Here is a 22,654-nt window from a genome sequence, read left to right as displayed (position 1 = left end):
AGACATTTATGGGTGGCTACCAGGGAGAGCAGTATTGTCTATTAAGGGCAAAGACTTCAGTGAACTAGTGGGAGGAAAGGCTGCCCTTCGCATCAGGGCTTGACTGTTTATGGTATGTGAGGGAGCTGTAGCTCCTGGCAGCAGTCTCCCCCTGAGGGTGGTGTGTTGGGTGAAAGGAAGCTCTGAATCATGACAAAGTTGGGAAAGAAGCACAGCTGGTCTACTTCATGTGTGTTTGTCGAGAGGGAAACTATGGCAGGTACGACCTTGGAATCGGACCCCAACTTAATGATGTCTGCATCCCTGCTTTCTCCACTCCCTCCTGAAGCTCCAAACTCCTGCTTCATCTAACTTTTCCACCTGTAGTCAGGAAATCTGTCTGCCAAGAACCAGTCACTGTGGAGGTGGGTGTCAGGATAGATGGACAGTCCACACTGGCAGGTAGAAAGGACTGGAAACATGCTTTACATCAGTAAGGCAAGTTCATTTAAACAATGCTGATAAGCAATCAAAATTCAAGGTGAAAACACAATAATTCGGGTAAGAACTATTTCCCCTGTGTTCCTGCTCCTTTGCATGTAATTTCAATAGCACATGTGTTGTCTTGTGAAGTATTTACTGTCATGACTGATGAACTTACAATCTCCCAAGGGAAAGGGGCCTGCCAGTTCACCTCTGGACCCCAGGTACTTGAGTATGAGACAGGTGGTAGGCGCTGAAAGACGTTTTCTAGAAGACATTTGAGGGGAGTGTCTCCGTTGATTAAAAAAAAAAAAATCAGTTAATGCATTTTCCAAGTAGCAGACCGAAAGTGTTAGTTGGGAACTTGGGTCTCACCCGGGCCAGAACAGACTGCTGTGTCAGTACCAGTTCTTTTCTTCTCCTCTGGAGGTGTTTGTACTTTATCATTCTGTCCTGGTTTCCAGGTCTGTCCCACTGCCATAGTACTGACACTTCCTGGCCTTTGTTGTACTGTGGCACAGACTCTGTTTTGAAAGGACAGGAGCATAATAAAAGCGGATATGGAAGAAGGGCCAGATGACATCACTGAAAGTATTTGAGGAAGTCCACTCTTTTGGATGTTTACAATCTCAGCATGTTAGTTGTTTGTAATATGATAAGAGCACTTTTGATACATTGGGGGAATTACAAGCCTTGTTGCTCAGACAGTATTCATGACTTTTTATCTTAGATTCATAGTGACGGAAAGAGAATAGGAGGTATTGGCTTGAGTCCCAAGTGACCTTGGCTCATTGGTTGACCTTGGGTACAACATTCAGCATAGTTGAGATGCTTCAATTATGCTGATGCCAGCTATTCACTGATTTTTTTAAAAGAATTCCACTATTAAAGATGAATTAGCATACTCAAATTTCCCTCTCAAAATCTTAATTCAGAGAAATCGTTAGTACATGGAGGTATAGCCTTTCCAAGGTTAATTCCATAAGCTCTATATAGATTTAACCTTGTACATACGCATGCTTGTAGAACGAAAACCATAAAACATTCAAATGTCTCTATAAACAACAGTCTCCCTAAACAATGAAAATGTTGACACTTGCTATATATCACTGGATCTGAACTGTGAGTGAGGAGAGACTGGCATTTCTTCCTCTGGATGAAACAAAAGAAAAGTCAAGATCATAAGTAGTAAACCTGTCCTACCTTGTGCCAGGCGCAGTGGCTAAGCACATCCCATGGGTTCGTTTAGTTTCCTCCTGACAACAACAGGACAGGTAGGGCTGGTGGATGCTACCCAGTTTGCAAATGAGGAGACCAAAGGACATATGGGATAGGCGTGACTCCCAGGCCCACAATGCTAGGGTGCCCGCCTGGAGCCCAAGTTTGTCCCTCCAAACATGGCACCATGGAGACCAACACCAGGTGGGACATAGTGCAGATGTGCACACCTGACAGAAGACTGGGAATCAGGACTGCAACACCCTGTAGACTCAGGAAGACCCCATCCTCTTGCAGATGCTCCAGATGCAGGATAAAAAGCTGGATCAACTATCTTCATCCACTAGTATGAGTATGACATAACTGGCCCTTCATCCTTAAAATGTGTGCATGCTGATTCTGGTGTTGCCTTCTCAGTGGAGATAAGCTCCAAAACTTGGTCTGAACCTAGTCCAGGGGGAATTATTATTTGGTAAGTCAGTAGAGCAATTACTGTTGTATATGGTCCCTGAGTGTACAGCACCAAACCCAAGAATTAAAAGCCCAATAGCCTACTGAGGAACAAAGAGAAGCATGGGATTAGAAACTCACGGTTGGAATATCCAAACAGATAGATATCCACATGGATAATCTGCACACAAGTAACAGTGCTGCTTGCACCAATCCGGACTCTGAGACGGAGCTGCTGGCCCCAGAATATGTGTCTGCTGTGACTTAGGGTAGATATGACTCACGGACCTTCTCCCAGTGCAATGATAAAACTGCTAAACTCACAGCAAGGGAATCCTCAACCACTGCTAATAGGCAAAGGCAAATGTAGATACCTTCTGAAAGCTGTCTGACGCGTTAGGTTGGCTGGATATGTGGGGGAGAAAGAACCAAGCAGAAATGCAGAAATTCTACCCTAGAAGCCAGGCCAGCAGATATGTAAAGTGACTGTGGCTCTGGTATGGACTTTCTGCCGGCACCAGAGTCCCTATGATTTGACTCAGATTGCTGTCAGGTTTGCAAAGATGAAGCTTCTCAGGTCTGGACTCGAGCCTGCCCAGGCAGACTGCTTGTATTCCTTGCATGCCAACACAAACCAGTATCTGCCTTGCCTGGGCCAGTCCTCCCTAAACCCAAACAGAAATCTTATTGTATTATAAAAGAGTGTTACTAAGTCGCTCTCATTCACGTTCTCCTTGGATTTTGCCCCCAAATTTAGCATGTGACGGGGGGCAGGGTTTAGATATAGCTCTTCACTGGACATACGTTCCTGGAATAAATAGCTTCAGTCCATTTCTGAAGAGCAATGTTAAATATTCACTTTAGATTCCTATGCCAACACTAACAACATACACTTATTTATACACTGCCAGAGAATACCAAGAACTGACATGCTGTATAAGTAAATAAGGAGGAATATAGGTAATGTGTGAGGTAATGCATATCCTAAGTGATGTGGGCTGTCTCTCACTGCACAGAGAATAATCGTTCACAAATATTTCAGGGCATTTATTCTAAATAGAACATTAGGAACTTTACCACATGTGCACCATACGGATGCTCCTTCCTAGCCATAATAACAGGGGGGGCCTCTGGAACAAGAGTCTAAAGCTCCCAATAAGTTGGTCTCCTCAACACTGAGAACTGTATCCCTAAGGCTATAAAAGTGACTGGATTACGGTAGCCTTCATCAAAAATAGTCTTTAATGTGGCCAATTTCTTCCTTATTTGGTGAGAACAATGCCACCGGAATGAGCAACAGATAAGAGAATATTGAAGTACAGTCTATTCTGCTGCATGCGTTTTCTGTAACTCAGACCTGCTGAGATAGGCCATCGCTGCTCAACAGCAGAATGAAGTCAGTACAGAATGGAAGTCATGTGAGCTCATGCATGGTGCTCTCCCCAGGCATGTTGTTTGCACACTGGGTAAAAGCGTAGCTAAGGGCAAAGTAGATTAAGACTGAACACCGCAAGCTGTCGAAGAATTTAACTCTATACAGGATGCCCAAGTGGCGGCCTTCCCTCCCTGGGCTCCATGTGGCCACACCCCTCCCCCAACTCACCTGCTGCGTTCTTCTTCCCAGTCTTGGCCACATGACCTCTCTGCAGCCTAGCAGTCTTACCACTTCTATACATCTTCTGTCAAACGACTGCCTTCACTCTTCTTTAAGATGAAACACTACGGTTATTATAGTATTTCTTTACTCTTCGGGAATTTTAGGTATTTGTTCAACTGTGCTATTATTTTCCTGGGATGAGGACTAATTTATTAGTGCCCTGGTTACAAAGTCGTGCAGGTTTCGAGTGGTCTGCCTCTGAACACTCTTTTTCCCATAGATCTTGTTGGTTTGGCATGTGATGTTACAGAATGTGAAGGTTTTTCAGAAATGGTCATATCTTGTGTTGCAGCAGAAACACCCATACTTAAAAAGAATGAATAGGAACAAGTTGGGAAGTCAACACAGGTTTGACTTCGCTGTTCCCGAGGTGAGGCTGTTGCGTTTGAGTGTTTTGAGTGGGTCTCAGCTCTGTGGCTGGGGAAGGCAAGGGAGGAGGGAACGCACATTCCAGGCTGAAGGCACAGCTTGTACAAAGGTGCGTTCCTTGAGGAGGACGGGACCCAGAGGTGTTCATGTTTGGTGCATTTAAAATCCTTTACATTCCGCCCTTGTGGGAAAATATTTTATTAAGCACTTGGTTGCAGTTGAAATAGAGGGAAACCTTGACAGCCCAGGAACAGTGGACAGACAGGAACAGAGCCCAGTTTGGCAGCTGTCAGGAGAAGCAAGGCATGCTAGTCCAGAGAAGCAGTGGGGCACTGGGACCAGAGGAGGTGTAAATACAAAGTATATTGTATCTCGTGAGCCTGGCATGGGCTCTAACCTACAATGCTAACACCAAAAGGATATAATTACCCACCTAGCCAGGTGCTTGACCTGAATGTTTATGTCCTTCCCAAATTTATGTTGAAATTCTAGCCCCAAAGGTGATGTGACTAGGAGGTGGGCCTTTGGAAGATGATTAGGTCGTGAGGGTAGAGCCCCCATGATGGGATTAATAACCTTATAAAGAGGCCCGCAGAACTCTCAGGCCCTCTCTACCACACATGAAGACATGGCAAGAAGATGCTGCCTGTAAATCAAGTGCAGCCCTCAACTGGACCACAAATCTGCTGGTCCCTGATCCTAGACTTCCAGCACAGGAGAAATGAATCCCTGCTGTTCCTAAGTCCCCTCAGTCTATGATATTCCAGCCAAATGGACTGAGACACCAGGCATTAGTGATTAACAAAAACAGGAATGGTGACAATCTACATTAAGGATGGAGAGATGGAGAGAGGGGAGGGAGTGACTTCCAGAAATTGATCTATTGACAGACCCACCAAAGATGTCTGGTTGGCAGTCAGATGCCTCCAAATAGAAGCATTCAGTATGTGATCTCATTCCATCCGTGCGTATATGTGTGTCAGATACAACAGCCCCAGCAAGATTGCCAACGTGCACATTGGCTCTCAAATTAAGCTCTTTGTGAGGCACTTGATATCATGACGACATCAAGATGAGTGGCTCTAGGGGAGCCTGGGTGGCTCAGTCTGTGAAGCACCTACCTTCAGCTCAGGTCATGATCCCAAGATCCTGGGATCCAGTCCTGCTTGGGGATCTCTGCTCAGTGGGGAGTCTGCTTCTCCCTCTTCACTGCCCCTCCTCCTGCTTGTGCTGTCTTCTCTCTCTCTCTGTCAAATAAATGAATAAAATCTTAAGAAGAAGAAGAAGGGTTCTAGCAGTCAAAGAGCAGCCCGCCTCCCGGAGAGAACCCCAATGAGCTGAGGCATACCCTGCCTGGGTCTTGCACTGGCATGTTGGTCAGCCCAGCAGCGCCCTGGCCTTAGTGAGCCTGGGTCCGGGTGGCCAAGGAGCCATCACAGGAGAGTGAGAAGGAATGGTAAGAAGCTGTTTCAGGTACTTGAAAGGAAAAAGAACTCATTCTCATTTGATACTTGGGAGACTGTTTCATTTGGAAGTCAAGACTTAGGGAATCCTCGTCAGGAAGAGGTTCAAGATCAGCCTTTGGAGTCAAGCTTTCATAAGCTCCAATTGAAAATAGATCCACAGATATAATCTAAATTGCTGGGAGAATAAACCTTCAGATGTCTCAGGAGCCCAGAACATGCTGCCGTAGATGTTGCAAGCAGCTGTACATGTGATGGGAATAATGAATAGATTATGAGAAGTCGACTGCAATTAGAAGTAAAAGGTACCAGAACTCCAGTGATCTGGGTTGTAGGTGACAGAGAAATCACCCGAAAATGGAGACAGTTTGTGCTTCAGACAGGACATCTTTCATGCTTCCAGGTGGAGGTTACCTGCATTTCTAGGCATCCTCACTCGGTGCTTTGCCTCTTCTGAAGGCTGCCTGTGGAGTCCACTCACAGCTGACCTCTGGCCCCACAGTCCCTGACTTGGGCCTCCTGACATCAGCTGCATACCCATGTCCCTAAGCCCTCGCCGTCTAGGTGACTCAAGACAAGACAACTCGCAGTCCCCACCTAGAACCTCATAAGGGACCCGGCAGTAAGGCCTCAACACTTCCTGGGTGAAGGCCAGGTAGCTCCAGAGAAAGGATGTGGTGAAAGAAGCAGGAGGGGTGCTTCTAGATGGAACACGTGCACCCTGCACTCCACACCTGGTTATCAGTGTCAGCACCTGCGCCAGCCCCTACCCAGGCCCGAGTGTCCAGGGCAGCCTGCCTTCCTCACTGGAGATTCTGCGAGTCAGCGCAGGAGGGGAGCAGGGTGGCCAGGGCAGAGCATGTGCAACAGGAACCGCCCCGCCCACCTTTTTCTCCCTCAGCCAGGAAAGCCGCCTGTCCTCACCTGCAGGCAGGCCCACCCACACTCTGAGATCATTCCTAGCCTGGGGCAAGGTATTTCTAAGGAAGCACTGCTCCTACAGCCTACAGCCTTGGCTGGGTCTTAGGCCTCATTCCTGGGTCTGGGGCTCCATGCCAGCGAGCCGGGCCTGCACCCAATAGCACTGCCCCTGGGGTCTGGATGGAGTGGAAGGCCTCATGCAGTATGTCATTGAATAATGCCCCCAACAGTCCTGGGGGAAGGCCATTAGGATCCTCATTTTGTGCGGAACGTGCAGTGGAGCAGAGCAAGTTTGTTTCCCTGCCTGGACGTTGCCCCGAGTTCCTGATTCCTCTGATCGACCTCATCACTCAGGGTCAGAGGTCCCTCCCGGGGCCCCTCATCCTTGAATTCGGCATGCACTCCACCATTTGGCCTCCTTTAAATGTCTTAAGTGTAAATGAGGTAACTTGGGGAAGCGTCTGGCCCCGGCCTTGGGCCTGCCGCACTGTCCACGCCTGCCAGCAGCCAGTCGCATCTTGTCGGACTCCCTCGTTAGGGGTTTCTAGCCCATCCTGTGTGCAGGTTGGCACCCAGGCCAGGCATCTGAGTGAGGTTGTCCTTGGCTATCTTGTCAACAGCAATTCTGTTTGGAGAACAGCCCCAGGGGCGCCTGGGCGGCTCTGTTGGTAAAGCGTCTGCCTTCAGCTCAGGTCATGATCTCAGGGTCCTGAGATCGAGTCCCATATCAGGCTCCCTGCACAGCAAGGAGTCTGCTTTCCCTCTTAAATAAATAGATCTTTTTAAAGAGAGAGAGTGAGAGACCCTAGTCTTTCCCCAAGTAGGGACCCTAATAATTAACATCATAGCTTAATGGAGAGAGAGAGAGAAAGAGAGAGAGAGAGAGAGAGAGAGAGAAAGAAAAAGAAAGAAAGAAAGAAAGAAAGAAAGAAAGAAAGAAAGAAAGAAAGAAAGAAAGAAAGAAAGAAAGAAAGAAAAGGAAAGAAAGAAAAGGAAAGAAAGAAAAGGAAAGCACCGCAGACCTCAGACTGTCAGAGGAGAGAGGGTGGAGATGCTGGCTGTTGTTGCTCATAAAAACATGTAAGTATGCAAGTGTAAAGTCACGTGGCTTATAGCCATGGCCCGGGGAAGCTCGGAACGCAGCACCTCCCGGTAACGTCTGCAGGGAATCCAGCCAGCCAGCAGGAGTGACACAGTCCCTCAGGTGTTTACCTGGCTAGAAGTCAGCGAGGTCCTGGGGCACGTGAAGACAGTCTCCCTGAGAGCCTCTCCGCAGCTCATAGTCTGCACTCTGAACTTGTCATCCCTGCTGGTTCCCACTCCCAGCACAGCACCCTGCTTTCCTCCTCCGTCCCCCAGACTCCCGGCCTCGTGAGGACAGGCGGGAGCTCAAGCATCGTACCAGCCAACTGCACATGTTCACTTCAAACAGGCCCGCGCGTCTGTCCATCAGTTACTTCACTGCCTCTACCTGTGGCATCCTAGGACCACTCGAGTGCCCTTGATGTGCCTTCAACAGAGGAAGCTGGATTGGCGGGGTTTCACATCCAGTTTGTGGGGAAGAGGGTTTTGTTCTGTGTGGCATGGCCCTGCTCTGCGTTTCCACTGCCATATGCTTTGTCTTGCTAATACCATGTTGGAATTATTTCCTTAATGTTTAAAGCTGCATGTACGGAAATGGCTTATATTTCCTGTTTTGATAAACTAATAGAATTTTTACTGGGAACTTTGTTCCCAAGTTGGCTTTCTCCTTTGTTAGCCTCTTTTTGGACTAAAAGAATAATTCTAAAAAGTCGGGCTTGACTGGACTTGTGAAAAAGACAAAGACTTGTATAGATTTTTTTTACCTAACTATGAAAGATTACTTTTTTTGCAAGAAGGGATGTCTGTCTTCTGTGTCTCTTAGAATGGGTTATTCAGTATCCCTCTCTACAGGAAGCTGGGGGGAGTCCAATGGTAAAATATCTGTAAATTCCCTACAGAGACTTGCTCTTTTTTTGGCTGGAGGTATATTGGCCTAGAAAGACTTTCTTGGACAAGATGTTTCTTGGAACATGTGGAGGACAAAATATTCTTTGTTTTAGGACAAATGAGTTTTGTTCTTGCATCTTCATATAAATTTGGTTAATATTCATTTCTTATGTGCGATTTGAGAACAATGCTGAGAATTTTTTTTTCTGTCATTTGTAAATATTGTATCAACTTTGAACAAGACTCACATCTGCAGAAAGCTGAGTCTATGTCTGTGGATTTGCTCCCTTAACAGATATGGACCATCCACACTGGTAACTTACAGAAATAGCTTGTCGTAGAGTCTAAATCTTTTGTGAGTTTTATTTTCTGGCATTTGGGTTGTTATTTAAACCTATTTTTAAATGTCCTAAATATGAGGACAAGTCTGCTGCTGGGAGAAGTGAGAAAAGCAGTTTTCTTGATGTTTTGAAGGGGGCCACTCCTCAGACAGCTACAGAGGAGCATGCCCCTGTGCGCTGGGCGGCAGGGCAAAGCCTTTCTTTCCTCTGCCTGATGCTACGTGATACCCAATGAAGGCAGCATGATTTTTGGCTCCCCCAGTGCCAGGGGATTGCTCACATAAGAGGCACATGGGACCGGATGTTCCCTTAATCTTGCAGCTGCTCCCAGTGATGTCCATTCTGACTAGACTGGATTCCATTTATAGATGGCAGAGCAGTCTCTGCTGGCAGCCAGAGAGCCAGTGGCTCAAGGCAAGAAACTCTGTGCTTGAACCTGACAGATACTTGATTAGGGAACCTGAAAACTGGCTGGTTTTTTAGAATCTTATGTGATCTTGGCATCATCACATTTTGAAAGGTTTAAAAATACATATCTTTGCGTGGACATTCAGTTCAGCCTAGACACACCCAAACCACCCTACATGCGTGATCTACATTCCTCAGCAAGTCTTGTCTCTGGGAGAACAGAGGTCACGGAATGTAGATCACGCATTCTAAAAAAGAGAATTCCCACATAAAAAGGTGACCCCCCCCCCCTCAAAAATCTCTTGCTCAAAGATCTCCAGTTTGACTCTGGAAAACAATGTCTCTTGCATTTCACTTGTGTAAAATATCCAAGGTTTCTAGAAAAATATATCTATGCCTTTGCATTGCCAGTTGGGTCTTCGGCGATCCAGGTCATTCTTAATTTCTAGAATTTCTAATTAGCACAGCAATGCTGGCTGCCAGTTCAAGGCAGGGTAAAATTCAGAAGAGAAGAGCCTAAAAGGATGTTCTGAATAAGGACATTCTTTTGACACCGTGACTGGTGAGATGCTCAGCTACCGAGCCTCCCTGAACTGCCACAGGTGGCAGGGGTCAAAGGGAGTCTGGGGGCCTGCACTCTTCCAGAACAACATGTCGTGTCCCCTTGACACGCGGAATGCAGGGAACCCGTAGGGAATGTACTTTCTTCCTCCACTGAAGGACATGGCTTCACAGGAAGCCATAGCAACGTGTCTACGTGGAGAGCCTGTTAGAAAGCGTGTCCTGATGCAGGAAATGTGGGGCCTGCATTCCTAAGTAGCGCCCGGTGACACAGGCGCTGCATCCAAGTGCCACGCTGGGTGTGTCTAGGGCCCAGACGAGGCCACAGCATTGTAAGCTTAGATCAAGTGCCTCTGGGACGTTGCATCTGAGGCAAGAGGCACAAACCCCTGCCTCCCACCTGTCCACCCTTTCCTGCCGCCCAGCTCCTTTGGGACACTGTGTCCAGGCACATCCTGCTCAGACTCTGTGCTCACCGTCTTCACTGAGAGCTCCCCCACGCGACCCTGCCCTTCCCAATATGGCTTTTGTTCTTACTCATCATTTTACAAGAAGTACCCACTTCATATCTTCCTGGTGCAGCTCAAAAGCATTCTAATTTACTACACTTCTGTTTAAGCCATTTTCTGTTTGATTTCCCAAAACCTAGAATTCGCATTTCTTTTTCAAAACCACTCCTGTTGGCTCCAGTACACTTGGTAAGATGTCAAACGCTTACAATGAGAGCAGAAGTACCACCCTTTGCCTATGTCTGCAGCAGCTCCCCAGGCCTCTTTGCGTCCTCTTTCCTTCCTAGAGGGAGCAGCTGAGCCCAGCAGGGCAGAGCCCTAGATGAGGCAGCTCCCAGGATATGGGCACCCATGGACAGTTGCTGAAGGAATCAGTGATTAAGCCCCCTGCCAAGCCAACTCAGGCCCCCTCTAACAGTTGGGAAGTTAGATTCACAGTTCCAGGTGGTTACACATCTTGGTAGCAACTGAGGTAGTTTTTGTTGAGCAAGGAGGATGGAAGATGGTCCCTGCACACCCATCCCAGAACCATAAAGCCACAATGGGCTTAAATTGAGCCTTGGCTGGAAGCTGGGGGATCCTGGGGGTCCTGTGAAGAAGAGTTTCAAATTCATTCCAATCCAAGATGCCCTGGATTCCCTGAAGATGATAACCCAGAGGTCTTCCTTTCTAGGCCTGGAGACTGGCAGCTCTCTGTTCCCTGGGTTGTAGCAGTGAGGGCCTCAGGTGTGAAGGCAAGGAGATCAGTCTCTTCAGGGAGGCCAGTAAAGGATAATGGAGGACAGTACAGCCTGAGGGAGAGGGCCCAGCTAAGTTAGTCCTCTCTGTGACCGGCCTCCTTGAGTCTCCCTCTCATCTTTAAATTGTATAGGTTTCATGGCTTGTGTATTTAGTTTTCTTATCAACTTGTGTACATTCTCTGATCCCCACTTTATAGCCATGGCCCAGCACAGTGCTCGGCCTGCAGTAAACACCAGGTGGAAAATGAAAGAAGGAACAAATGAGTGAATTTGCAAGGGGAGAGAGTGGGTCAGGTGTCTCCAAGAGCCCTGCAGCTGTCATGTGTGGGGGAACTGGGGCGTTAGGAGCTCTCTCACAGGTGCAGCTGAGGGAAAGGCTTTCCCTGATCACTCTAAGCTGGGAAGCAAGTGGCACAGATACCTTCGTTGTTCTGGAGCCAGGGAGGGAGCAGTTTCTGCATGAATACTAGGACAGATGAGCACATGCATATCAGATTCAGGCATTCTCAAGGGGGTGGAAGCCCTTACCAGTTTGCATGGATCTTTACCATAATTGGTCTCGTTCGGCTGTGAGTCCTCCACCTAGAGATGAAGAGCATCCAGACAAGCTCAACTGAGTGGATACAGCATGCATGGTCCATGATGGTAGACACATTCCATATACCTCAAGCTGGGTCTGCAGGAGCCTCCTGGCCCTGGGAGCAGCCTGCCCTCTGTGGATGTTGGGATGGTGAGCACAGTGACGGGCATTGCTGCAGGGGGCCCTAGGGAGAGCAGGGGGCAGGAATATTGTTCTACAGAATGGTACTGATGGGTATTCAGACTTGGCATGAAACACTAGTGGAGAATTGAACTGATGCTCCTGATGGAGTTTTGGTTAGAAAGCATGCCCTCTAAATAAATTTTAAAAAAAATTAAAAAGGGATCCCTGGGTGGCGCAATGGTTTGGCGCCTACCTTTGGCCCAGGGCACAATCCTGGAGACCCGGGATCGAATCCCACGTCGGGCTCCCGGTGCATGGAGCCTGCTTCTCCCTCTGCCTGTGTCTCTGCCTCTCTCTTTCTCACTGTGTGCCTATCATAAATAAATAAATAAATAAATAAATAAATAAATAAATAAATAAATAAAAATTAAAAAAAAAAAAAAGCATGCCCTCCTAGAGGCACTGTAGTTGAAGGTCTAGACCCGGGCCAGGTGCTGGGCAGACTCTTGAGGTGGATGTACAGTGGGAGGAAACCAGTCGTCTTTACTAAGGAGTTGAGGAGAAGGATCAAGGTTCGTCTCTGAGTTGTGTCTAGCAATAAAACAAGGGCAGACCCAAGGACTTGGAGCATGGGCAATGGCTGGTGGAGGCTGTTAGTATTCTACTCTTCAGCGGACAGAGAGTTCATGTACTCCTCATCCGAGATCCTCAGGAGGGCATTTGTATCTTGAGAATGTCCCAGAGCTAACATCCCATCAGGGGAATACTGAAGCTCAGGTCTGAGATTTGTATAGTCTCTAAGAGAAGTCTGGAACACATGCTCTGCCCTAATAAAGTAAATTCTTCTGTTCATCCTGGAGATCTGACATTCCAATTTGTGGTACTTAGAGCTCTTGTAGATGTTGGAATTCATAGGAATCCCTCTGTAGGATATGCAAGATGTAAGATGCTGATGGGAAAATACACACACACACACACACACACACACACACCCCACATCCCATCCCATCACACACACATACGCCACATCACACACACACATGCACACAGGCTGGAGTCTCCATGATGGAAATTGACTCTGGCTTGTAGAGGGAGGCCTGCCTCTCAATGATGTATTTCTACCTCCTGAGATGAGGTCCCCAAGCCATGGCACATGGTTGAGGAAGTGTCAAGATTGGAAGTTATCAGACCTACAAGCCCCAACTCCAAAAGCAAAACAGCACTGTTAAATTTTAAGCAGGTTATGAAGGCTTCTAAAACTAAGTCTAGTGCATATCCTAAACATAGGATAGAAGGTCTGTTAGATCAATTTAAGATCATTTCAACCATTGATTTATATCCAGGGATTTGGCAAGTGCCTTTAAAATCAAAACTAAAAATAGCCTATGCAACATCAGATGGAGAATGTGAGTTTATGCTTTACCCTATTGTCTATAGACTGAGGAGCCCCCTTACCTTTTCCAGACAACTGGCAAATGAATTATTGTGTGAACCAGGGAAACCTGCCAAGCCACCTATTCACATCCCAGTCGTACATCATACAAAGTATAAATGTGGCTGCCCATCTAGACACCTCCCTTCAGCATTCAGGGTAACCCATAAAACAAATGGCTTTGTATGAAGCTGGATTTATAAAGACTAAATATTCAAAATCATGGGACTCTAAATGAGCCCCACTATAGATAAACATTGCAGCTGTAAAAAAAAAAACTGGCAAATATCTAAAAACATATTTTGAAGGCATGAAAGAATTTTAAACATGTTTACTTTTTATACTATGGAACTCCCAGTGTCTCACAGAAAGATAACCAAGATATCCAAAAGGCTTCGAGGTGTTGGTTTGAAATTTTCAGATTTTTTTGAATTCTTCAAAATCTAGTGACATGCATTAGGTACTAGAGTAGGTAAAGGGCTATTGTCAGGACACAAGTAATGTGGCACTCCAATGATCCCTCTTGTAGAAAGTTGTTAGCACAGGAAAGGAATTTATCATCTCTACAAAAAGAACATGGCATAGTTATTGTGGTCTTAGGTAAACTCTGGCCAGATAGTTTTGAGTCAGACTTCACTTGTGTGCCTGTCCAAGACTGAACGTCCAGGAAGGCTAGCAGGCATCACAGCAATGGCCACGCAACACTATATCCATTTACACATGACCATCAGTAGCATGCTAGGAACAGGGAAGATTCTGGCTGACATGCTAGCACAAACAAACAGAAAGCTTAACAGAGGGTGACCAGCCTGTTTAGTCACTGAGACTTAACTTAGAAGAGAATGGAACAGATTATGGTGAAATGAACTTTTGTGTAAATTTGGAATGGTCTGTTATCTGGGGAGTGTTGCTTGCATGGTAAGGTTTGGCTCAGCACACACCAGAAGCTAACCATGTCCAGGTTATCAGTGCCAGCCAGCTAGGCAGTCTGGTCTGCCGGGCGGGCTGGCCAAGGATGACGAGCCACATAGGGATTCCCCTGCACTGCTGCACTGAGTCACCTGTTGTGCAGATGGGGGAGGCGGGGCTGATCCGGAAGAGCAAAGAAGAAGGTCCATCTGATATCACTTCCTACTCAAAACATTTCATGCCATGAACAGTCGGAAAGGAAGATCTCCTGGTCCAAAGTCCAAGTCCATCTTTTACTTAAAATACTGAGATCAAGGGAAAGTGAGAAATGCCTTGGAACCCATTGGAATTGTCTGGGTAGAGAACTCCCTCACTTAGCCACTCAATTCATTAAAGAGTCCACCTAATAGAGACTTGGGAAAGCCTCTTCCTTCCATCCCCTCCTCCTTCTGTGAAGCACTGGGTCCCTCAGAGGGAAGGAAAGGAGTGTCCTCTGCTGGCACCACCGGGGATGTTGAGAACCTCTGTGGTGGTGGTGAGAGGTGTCGAGAACCTGGCAGATGTGTTCACAGGGTTCTCTGTCCCCCATTGGAAGCCCCTCCCCCTTTAGCTCACGAGGATCCATGTTGTATGATGAACCTAACCCAGTCCTGCTCACTTGGAACAACCTCTCCTTGGGGCTGCATCCCCCACATTTCCAGGAGAATGAAGAGCTGCTTCCTACACATTTGGAGTCTCTCCTTCATGCTGAAGTACTTAACACAGAGTGTCCTCGTGGGCTCACTTCACACAGAATCCCTGGATTCAGGGAACGTTTTCCCTGACTTTCGAGACCAGGACCTAGCATGGCATCTGATGTTGAGCAGGAACCTTTAAAAGGCATATTGACCGTACAAAGTTCATTGCCAAGAGTGACTGTAATGTAAACTCTGGGTGACCGTGCCTCATCAGGGTAGGCTCATCAACTGTGACACATGTGCCACTCTGCTGGGGGACGTTGGTGGTGGGGACAGCTGCGTGTGTAGGTGGGTAGGGGGTACATGAGAGCTCTCTGTATCCTTTGCTATGAGCCAAAGCTGCTCTAAAAATTAAAGTTTGTGCTTTGAATAAAAAGCTAGTTGCTGGAGCTGGACGTGCTCTCAGCAGATGATGTTGTGCTACCTGTTGTAGCTGACGGTGTTTGCGATAACGTGTTTTGTGCTTGCTTTTGCAGGGCGTGAAGAAGTTTGACGTGCCCTGTGGAGGCAGAGACTGCAGCGGAGGCTGCCAGTGCTACCCCGAGAAGGGAGGAAGGGTGAGTCACCGAGTCAGGGAAATGACTGTCTTCCTTAGCCTTCTGTTTAAGGCAAAAGTGCCTTGAATCACCTGAGTGAGTAAACTGCATATCTTCCTGACAAATTTAATACAGACATGTCCCTCTGTATTGGAACAAACAATGATATAATGCAAAATTTGGTCAATTTATACCACTTTCTGAAATAGATTGAGAACAGTGTTATCTTTCTTACACATCTTTTCTCTTGATCATTGTTATGAATAGATATGTATATATAATGCAACTGTATCTTAGGCCTATGATTTTATACATAAACATCTATTCTGTAGAAATATTACATAAAAAAAGAACATGGTTGTGTCTACCCCCCAGTGTAGACATTCAAACAAGAGGGCACAAGCATCCTGCCATAGAGAATCAGTCTCATACTCAAAAGTAGTCTACTTATCCCCTGAATGTCCTTTATATAGCAAATTTTATCAGGTAAGTCAGAGATAAAAGGTCATTCCACATCATTGCCAGGATACATGGCAGCGCCCGAATTATGGTCTGATACTGGGTTTAATATGTTCAAAGTGACTGGCCTTCCTGTTGCCATTTAAAGCTGACGTTTGGGTCTTGGCATTTCTGATTTTTAAAACGTATTATTTATATTTATCTGTTTAAGCCCATTTTCTTGTGGGGAGCAGTATTTGTTTTATGACACAGAGTCTTTTGAGTCTTCATGCCTTGGGATCACCCTTCCCTGGGGGGACTCTTGCTGGACCAGGGCCAGGTTGGGAGAGGTAGTTGGGAGGTGTGGCCTGTCTCCCCTGTCACTGCCAATTACAGCACCCCATTGGTGTTCTCAACACGTCCCACCACCCTGAATCCTGCCATCGATGTTTATCGACCCCATTCCCACCTCCCAGGAGGAGGACTCGTCTCAGTGGAGCTTGGCCTCTGCAGCCAGGTGTTATGCCACACACTTTCTCCTACATGAGTTTCCTCCAGAAGCCAAATGAGTAAAATTTGTGACAAGGAACCCCTTTACAGTTATGGTGGTCTGTGACTGACCAACCCTCCTCTCCATGCCCAAGATCCTCGCCGAGGAGACTTCTCTCCAGGCACCCAAGGCTGCTGTCCCCACATGCTGTGTCCTCTCAGAGCTGCAATCCTCAGGACAGCTGTTGCTGTTGATGGAACAGTGGTCCCTCTGCTTGGAACAGGGACGTTAGGCTTTAAGAATTGCTAATTGAAGGTTCTGCATCAGCATTTAAGAAGGATGGAGTATTTTTTCAAATATACACAAAAGCCATTTGGTGAGATTTAAAATCCCCCTGGGTCCCTTGCTATATAGACTTTCCCAGCGATGCTTCTGGAGCAAGGGATGACAATGCCTCACTGCAGAGCTCTCCCCTCCCTAAGCGCTGGGCAGCCTGGCCTTATATGGGCATGAGGAAGACAAATTAGTGGTTTACAAATATCTGTGGGCCTCGCCTGGGTCGGAGAGAATTCAGCTCCAGAGAGATTGTACATTCTTCTCCATGTGATCAGCCAAACAGAACCCAAACAGAGCACAAGTTTACTAGGTCTATTCTTTTTCACTTTTTTGTGATTGTTTAATGCAGAACCGATATGTTAACATTTCCCGTAATGGTTTCATGTGAATTTTGTTCTTTAGGAAAGATAGTTCATTCTGATTATTTTTTTTTAATTCAAGGATAATTAATATACAGTGTTATGTTAGTTTTGGGTCAACAGTATAATGACTCAACAGTTGTGTACATTCCTCTGTGCTCATCAAGATAAGTGCGCACTCAATCCCCTTTATCTGTCTCATCCCCCTCCCCCCGCCCACTTATCTGGCAACCACCAGTTTGTTCTCTGTATTTAAGAGTCTGGCTTTTTGTTTATCTTTTTTCTTTTTTGTTTGTTCGTTTGTTTTGCTTCTTAATTTCCACATATGAGTGAGGTCATATGTTATTTGTCTTTCTCTGTCTGACTTATCTCACTTAGCATTATATTTTATTTTAATATGTAATGCCATCTACATAGCTATGTACTCTTAAAATGCTAGAGGTCTTCTCAGAGCAGTTATTAAGAGGGAGATTTCTAAAGATCCCTAGGTCATTCTAATTCAGTAAATTTGCATGAAGAGCTTTGTATTTCCCATCAGCCCTCATTAACAAAGTAGCCTAAGACCATTTCTCGACCTTGCTAGGTAAAGCAGATACTGGACGCCTTCCTGTGAATTTGGTTAATACAAGTAATCCAGAACCCCATGTGGGTTTGACTTGCCTCTAATTGTTCAGCCAGGTAATGATGACATTAAGCTGAGATGTGGCAGCTGTCTGAGTGGTTGGTTCAGGGACAGAGCCACACAGGGACTCAGGTGTGCCATTGATTATCAGTCACCAAGATGACAGAAATGGTGATGGTAAGTGGTAAGAAAACCGCTCCTGAGGAGAGAGAAGCAACACCGTGGGGATATCTGTTGTTGGAACACTTGCGTCTACTTCATCAAAATGCTTATTGAGATATAGCTCCTTAAGCCTGGTATATGTACATCAAATATATGTTAATTAACAAGTTTACCCAGATGTGTTTCTGTAGACAGCAGGGCTATTTCCGTCCTACTCTTGGATTGATATTTTTTAAAAGTAATGTAATGCATAAAAATAGCAGCTGGACAGATTCCGCCGTTAGAGAACTGAGTGCATACTTCGTTCTTTCCCACAGCTGCCCCTGGGTCCCTTGCCATATATTTCCCCACGGTGCTTCTGAAGGGGGGATAACAATGCCTCACTGCAGAGCTCCCGGCTTCCCGAGCACTGGGCAGCCCGGCCTTATATGGACACGGGGTAGAGTTCACTGGCTCCTCACCATGGTGACAGCCAACAGCAGAAACCATGTTACTGGATAACTTTTGGACTCGCGGCAGAAATCACAAATGTACTATGGATTCTGATTCCAAAGGAATTCTCATGTTACAGAATGAACAAGCTCAGTGTCAAACGCATTCCCCCAGCCCTGAGTGGGAGGTTGTTGCGGCAGCGGCCGGGGTGGGGGGGGGCGGGGGGGGCATGGATTCTCATAGGCACAGCATCCAGCCTTTGGGGCGAGTGTTCCAACAGCCAGGACATGCAAGGCGGGAGCTGGGGCCCGGCTGTCAGTACCCTTCTCACTCCCAGGTTAGAGCTGGAAGGTGCAAAGGAGGGAAGGAGGATGACACAGAGCCTGCTCCAATTTGGTCCAGAACAAAACTCAAGTTTTCAGACTTTTAGATGAGTTCTTTTCCCAGTGCCATCATCTTTTGTGCCTGTACTCTTCCTCCTCTAGAGGGGAGATCCTCCAGAGGTAGAGGGAAGGGCCACAGCCCAGACAAAAGGAGGTCTGGCCCTCTTTCCTCAAAGTTTTACTCCCTGGCCAGTTCTCCAACCTTTTCTTCAGTTGTTCAATGAATTAAACATAACTTTAGGAAATGAATTAATAGGGGGCACCTGGATGGCTCAGTAAGTTATGTTTCTGACTCTTGGTTTTGGCTCAGGTCATGCTCTCAGGGTCCTGGGATCCACCCCCACATTGGGCTCCCAGCTCAGCAGCGAGTCTGCTTGGGATTCTCTCTGTCTCTCCTCCTCATGTGTACACCGCCCCCCCCCCCTCTCTCTCTCTCTCTCTCTCTCAAATAGACAAGTAAAAATTTTTTTTAAAAAAAGAGAAAGAAATGGATGAATACTTGATTGCTATTTGAGGGTCTGCATTTAAAATAAACTATTGTGGGGGCACCCGGGTGGCTCCGTGGTTAAGCATCTGCCTTTGGCTCAGGTCATGATCCCATCTGCATCAGTGAGATATGGTCCCCCACAGGGAATCTGCTTCTCCCTCTGCCTGTGTCTCTGCCTCTCTCTGTGTGTCTCTCATAATAAATAAATCAAATCAAAAAAAAAAGAGAGAGAGAGAGAGAGAGAGAGAGAGAAAAAACTATTGTGTATATATTGGAATAATTAAAATTCATAAGTTCTAATTTACCAATATTCCACAGGGTGATAGGCACAAAGAAAGCTGGCTAACTGACTTCTTAGCTTTCTCCACAACTAATGGTCCTGTCATCCCCGGCACCAGACAGAGCTGTGTGGCCCTCTTACCTGTCTCTATTCGTTTTACTCTTTCTTTATTTATATATTTAATATTTTTTCCTTCTTCTGTGGAAGTGACAGCACATTGTATGGAAAGCATAAGAGTGCATTTCCATTACAGAACAACTGTGGAAGCAGAGTGATACGCCAAGTGACACAAAGATAAATAGTATGGAAGACTATAAGGAGGGCGTGCAAGGCACCTGGTTCAACAAATAAAGACACTTTTGTCTTTGCTCATTAACTTACCTAAAAGGTCATGAAATTCTCAGGTTTTTCCAACTGAGGTCAGTTTTAATTCATTATTTCAGTTCCCTGAGCAGATTCACATTCCCCCAACCCTTTGGCTATTCACTCTAGACTCAGAACAAATAGGTTATTCCAACTTTTTAATGGTATCAGCGTTCACAGGGCACCCGTTTCCCTGGGCAGTCAGGTATTTTAGAAATTGATAAATACTAGACACTACTTAAATCCAAATTGTTGGGAATTATTGAGATGGTCAGGCTACAGTGGGAGAAAGGGAACCCACAGCTTCGGCTGGTTCCCAGAGCTCTATCCTCAGCCCGTATGTCAGTGAATGGGCATCTCTCCCATCACTCAGTGCTCAGCCACCCACGCTTGCCCACCGTGGCCCTGACAGCACCAGACACAGGACCAAAGACAAGCACCTCACGTGTGCAGAGGCCACAGCCCATGACAAGCTGTGTGTAGCTGTTGTGTTCTTTCATGCAGCTAACAGTTTCCCACAGTCTGTGGGTCCCTGGACTTGAGTCAAAGTATGAGTAAATAATTCTTAACCTCACAAGATTCCTTAAATTCAACAACGTAAATCAAAGTGAAAGAAACCAGAGAGACGCTGAGTGAAAAGGGAAGCAGAGAAGAGTGGACAGAGGACTCTCAGAGGTGGGTGGAGGCAGGTGAATGGGCATGCAGAGAGATTCATCATCTTTGGCACTTGCTGTCAGCTCAGAAGGGCAGTGCCCAAGAGATGAAAGAAAGAAGCTGAGGCCTGTGTCACAGAAAGGGATAGAGGGGCCCAGAAGAGCTAGGAACACTCGCAGTTGGCGAGATCACTCTACAGTGAGAGTGGGGAGCCTGATGAGTTTCTTGTTTTGGTGATCATTCCACTGGGGTCTAATTCTAATCAAAGAAAATGCCGTGAAACTTACACACAGCCATAGTTAGCGACTAGAATTTGAAAACAAATTTATTTGACACACGCTGATTATACATCTACCACGTGTTAGCTCCCATCTCAGCATCAGGAGTACAGAAGTAAAAAAAGCAGTCAATATCCCTAATCTTTTAGAGCTTTCTAACCCTGTTCTCTCCAAAAGAATTTACCACAAAGATGGAAATGTTCCATATCTATGCTGTCCATCAGAACTACTTGAGCATTTGAAATGTCATTAGTGAAATTTTAAATTTTACTTCATTTTAGTTAACAAAAAATCAAATTAAATAGCCCTGTGGCTACCATATTGAAGATCACAGTTCTAGCGAGTGTAAGGGTGGAGAGTAGCAGATAAGGAGCTCATCATCAATCTGTAAGAATGTTCTGGATGCCAAATCCTAGACAATAATAAAGCACAATATAAAGTCAGGATTTTGTAAAAGTAAGACCTGGTTTTGCAACCTGCTTGCTTATATCTTTACAAAAAAGGATGTTATCTCAAAAATATAGAGAGCCCCAGGAGCAGGGCACATTGGACATGGTATCTATGCCAAATGTGATTCATCACACCTTCCACGTTGCCCACAGCCTCTTGGGGAAATTTGCATTTTCAACATGAGCTCTGATCAGGGCCTCTCCCGGAAACTCCTTGTCTGGTTGGTTTGGTGCAGGAGACCTTTGGTCATCCAGGCCTCAGCTTTGGAACAGCAAGCTATTCTCACTCTCTTTCTAGCAAGATCAAGTAAGCATTTTCTTAAAGCAAGGCTTTCAGGACAGTGTTGTAGAAATGCATTAATGGCACAGCTGGAGAAGAGAGAAATAATGCAGAAGCTCTGGCCCACTCTCCACTCTCGCCAGCCCAGTATGGTAATCGTTTCATTTCAGAGGGACCATCATGACAGTAGTGAGGACTTGATAGAAAACGGGCCAAGTTGGAGCTCATCCAAATGGAAGAATACATGATTAAAACCCTAAAAAGACAAAATTATAATACTGCCTCACTGAATGGACTCAAAGAACATCATTCTGGAGAGAATCTGATGGTTAAAGTCAATGCTTAGAAAATGTGTTTTCATTGCCATTAAAATCACCGTGTTCTTTACTCCCCAGGACAAACTACCCTGGGTTGTTTCCTACCAGTGAAACACTTGCTTAAATAATAAGAGCCATGAAAGTCACTGGTGAAAATAAATCATAGTGGTTGTGGCCTAGCATTTATCAGCCTCCACAGAACGGCCCATGACACAGCTGCTGAGGGCAAGCAGCTATTTGACAAATAAAGCAGTTAGCAGAGAACATGTTTCCAACGGGAACAATGTTCACGGACAAGGAATGAAGCATTGGCACATTGGCTGTCTTAGTACCTGAGTGCAGAGGAAGAATTTTAAATGTTTTCCTATTTGATTTATCCGTTTCTCCCTCTTCTCATGAACACTACACACAAACACACCCAAACAGTTGCTTTGGCAGCCTGCACCACATTCCATCATAATGAAGAAATCCTTCCTCTTGATTCCAGGTGTTGCTAATGGAAGATGGTTGCTTTGGTGCTGCAGACACCCTCAATCTTTCTCGAAGTGTCTGTTACTCTGGAAATACTGGGTGGATGGGGATAGGGCACCCACTATCTCGCTCTGAGAGAACCGTGCATCCAAACATTCCCCTCAAAATTTACACCAAAAACAGACTAGGCGTAGAGTAGACATTGACAGAGCTCAAGCAGAAGAGTGAGCCATGTTGAGAGAAAAAGCTTTTTATTTGTACTGAGGTAGATCTGTGCCCCCAAGCCCTTGACCATAAATTGTGACCAGATTGTTGCTGGGGGGGGGGGCGAGGGAGGACCGAGCCACTGGTGAGAGTATGGTTTTCACAGAAGCACAAAATTGGCCCTGTGAGGCCAGCTGGCCAGTCAGAGTGGGTGGAGGAGCCCCCGGGAGCTCTCCATGTATTCTGGGTGGTGGCCCGTGCC

The 22,654-nt window shown here is 46.2% G+C and overlaps 1 protein-coding gene across 1 annotated transcript in view; it reads left to right on the top strand.

Moving 5' to 3' along the window:
* The window catches only part of COL4A2 (collagen type IV alpha 2 chain), a 169,918-nt gene that overhangs the window by 31,367 nt on the left and 115,897 nt on the right, over positions 1–22,654 (top strand). The window contains exon 4 of the mRNA XM_041731385.1: positions 15,328–15,408. Coding sequence (XP_041587319.1) covers positions 15,328–15,408 — 81 coding nt within the window. The remainder of the gene's footprint in view (positions 1–15,327; positions 15,409–22,654) is intronic.

The sequence above is a fragment of the Vulpes lagopus genome, chromosome 16 (genome assembly GCF_018345385.1).
Source record: "Vulpes lagopus strain Blue_001 chromosome 16, ASM1834538v1, whole genome shotgun sequence".
In the NCBI taxonomy this organism is placed as follows: domain Eukaryota; kingdom Metazoa; phylum Chordata; class Mammalia; order Carnivora; family Canidae; genus Vulpes; species Vulpes lagopus.
Note: the sequence above shows the minus strand (reverse complement) of the source record. Positions and strands in the feature narration are given on the sequence as shown.